Consider the following 1,434-nt stretch of genomic DNA (forward strand, 5'->3'; position numbering starts at 1 on the left):
GTTTATAGCTTAATTTAATTAATTTGAAGTAAAAAATGTGAGTAAAGTGTGTTTATTGTGGTGAAATAGTTTCTTGAAATGTTCGAATTTTGAACATTTTTGAACTTTAAAATGTGTAAATGAATCATTGAAAGTATATTAACATGATAAAAAAAAAGTGTAAGTGAATGATGTAAAGTATACGTTCAACGACGCAAAGAATAAAATTTTTTTCATTAAAAACAAAGAAATATTGTTTTCAAAAGCATGCGCCGTATAGGTTCGAAAAGAAGAATAGTAAAACAAGAATTTTAAGACATTTCAAGTGGAAATTGGTTGCATGTTTTCGGAAAAGCCGCTCTCATGAACATTTACTCCGATCGCATCGGTGACATAACTTACGGGAACCACCCAAAGGCAATTAATTGTCTTCTTTAAACATTTCCCTATGTGTRTGTACATATATACATACATATGCATATATAAGTAATGTGCACCGTTTTCATTTTCCCAAAATTAAATAGCGAAAAAGTACTTTTTTTGACMTATACGTGTCCTTCCCAACAGCAGTTTGACAAAAAATTACCTTTGCATCCCCACAAATGAATCCACTTACAACTTATGTACTTTTGGCGCTTCTATTGGGATCAATGAACTTACCTAATAGTCGCATCACCTCTTGTGGATTCAGATACACGTTCAGATGAGCTTGAACATTGCAGCACCAAAGCAGCAGCCAACATGTTACGAGAAACGACAAAGTTATAAAACTTCTATAAATTTGCGTAGCCATTTTGTGTACTCCTTGCTCAAAGAAGGCCGAAAATTGTTTTGCTAAATATAAACTTGGAAATCGTCGTCTAGAAATGCCAATCAATTGAATTGGAATTCACGAAAAATAGAAACACATTGCACAAAGGAAACATAAACCCCACAATTTGCGATAAGAATTAAAACCAAATATTTATGCAGGCTTTGGTGAATTTCTCTATTTTTCTTTCCACTTTATATTTTTGTTGTTTTCTTTGTTTCTGTTACTGCACTTCACTTCAGCTGACATGAGGGATGTAAACAAATTCACTTTTTCACGTCTGCGCCCCACTATATCGACAATTTTCATTCTTTAACGGTAGCCTTTTCCTGCTCCATTCTCGACAAAACACACTTCAGAGATCGATTGCATTTTTTAGAGAACATATTTTCATTAATAAACATATGTAAATTCAGACAAAAACTAACACGAAAAGCAGAAACTACATAAACAACACGACTTTTATTATATCTCTCTCGTGAACAACTTTCTTCCACGAAAATTTGCTGTCAACTAAAGTTGATATTTTTGACAGTTCAGCGACAGCATTGCCAACAATCAAAATAGGTTTCCTCTCCACAGCGYCCTCTTTCGGCAACAAAGTGAAGCTGGCGAAAAACAAAGAAGAAATGTGGAATCTAATG

At 33.6% G+C, this 1,434-nt stretch overlaps 1 protein-coding gene across 2 annotated transcripts in view; it reads right to left on the reverse strand.

Moving 5' to 3' along the window:
• The window catches only part of LOC108971265 (tyrosine-protein kinase Dnt), a 211,201-nt gene extending 209,911 nt beyond the window's left edge, over positions 1 to 1,290 (reverse strand). For both annotated transcript variants that reach the window (XM_018937224.1, XM_018937222.1), the window contains exon 1: positions 640 to 1,290. In XM_018937224.1, the coding sequence (XP_018792769.1) occupies positions 640 to 772 (133 nt within the window). In that variant the 5' untranslated portion in view covers positions 773 to 1,290. The remainder of the gene's footprint in view (positions 1 to 639) is intronic.
• Positions 1,291 to 1,434: the final 144 nt, after the last annotated feature.

The sequence above is a fragment of the Bactrocera latifrons genome, unplaced genomic scaffold (assembly GCF_001853355.1).
Source record: "Bactrocera latifrons isolate USDA-ARS-PBARC rearing strain unplaced genomic scaffold, ASM185335v1 scaffold_332, whole genome shotgun sequence".
In the NCBI taxonomy this organism is placed as follows: Eukaryota; Metazoa; Arthropoda; class Insecta; order Diptera; family Tephritidae; genus Bactrocera; species Bactrocera latifrons.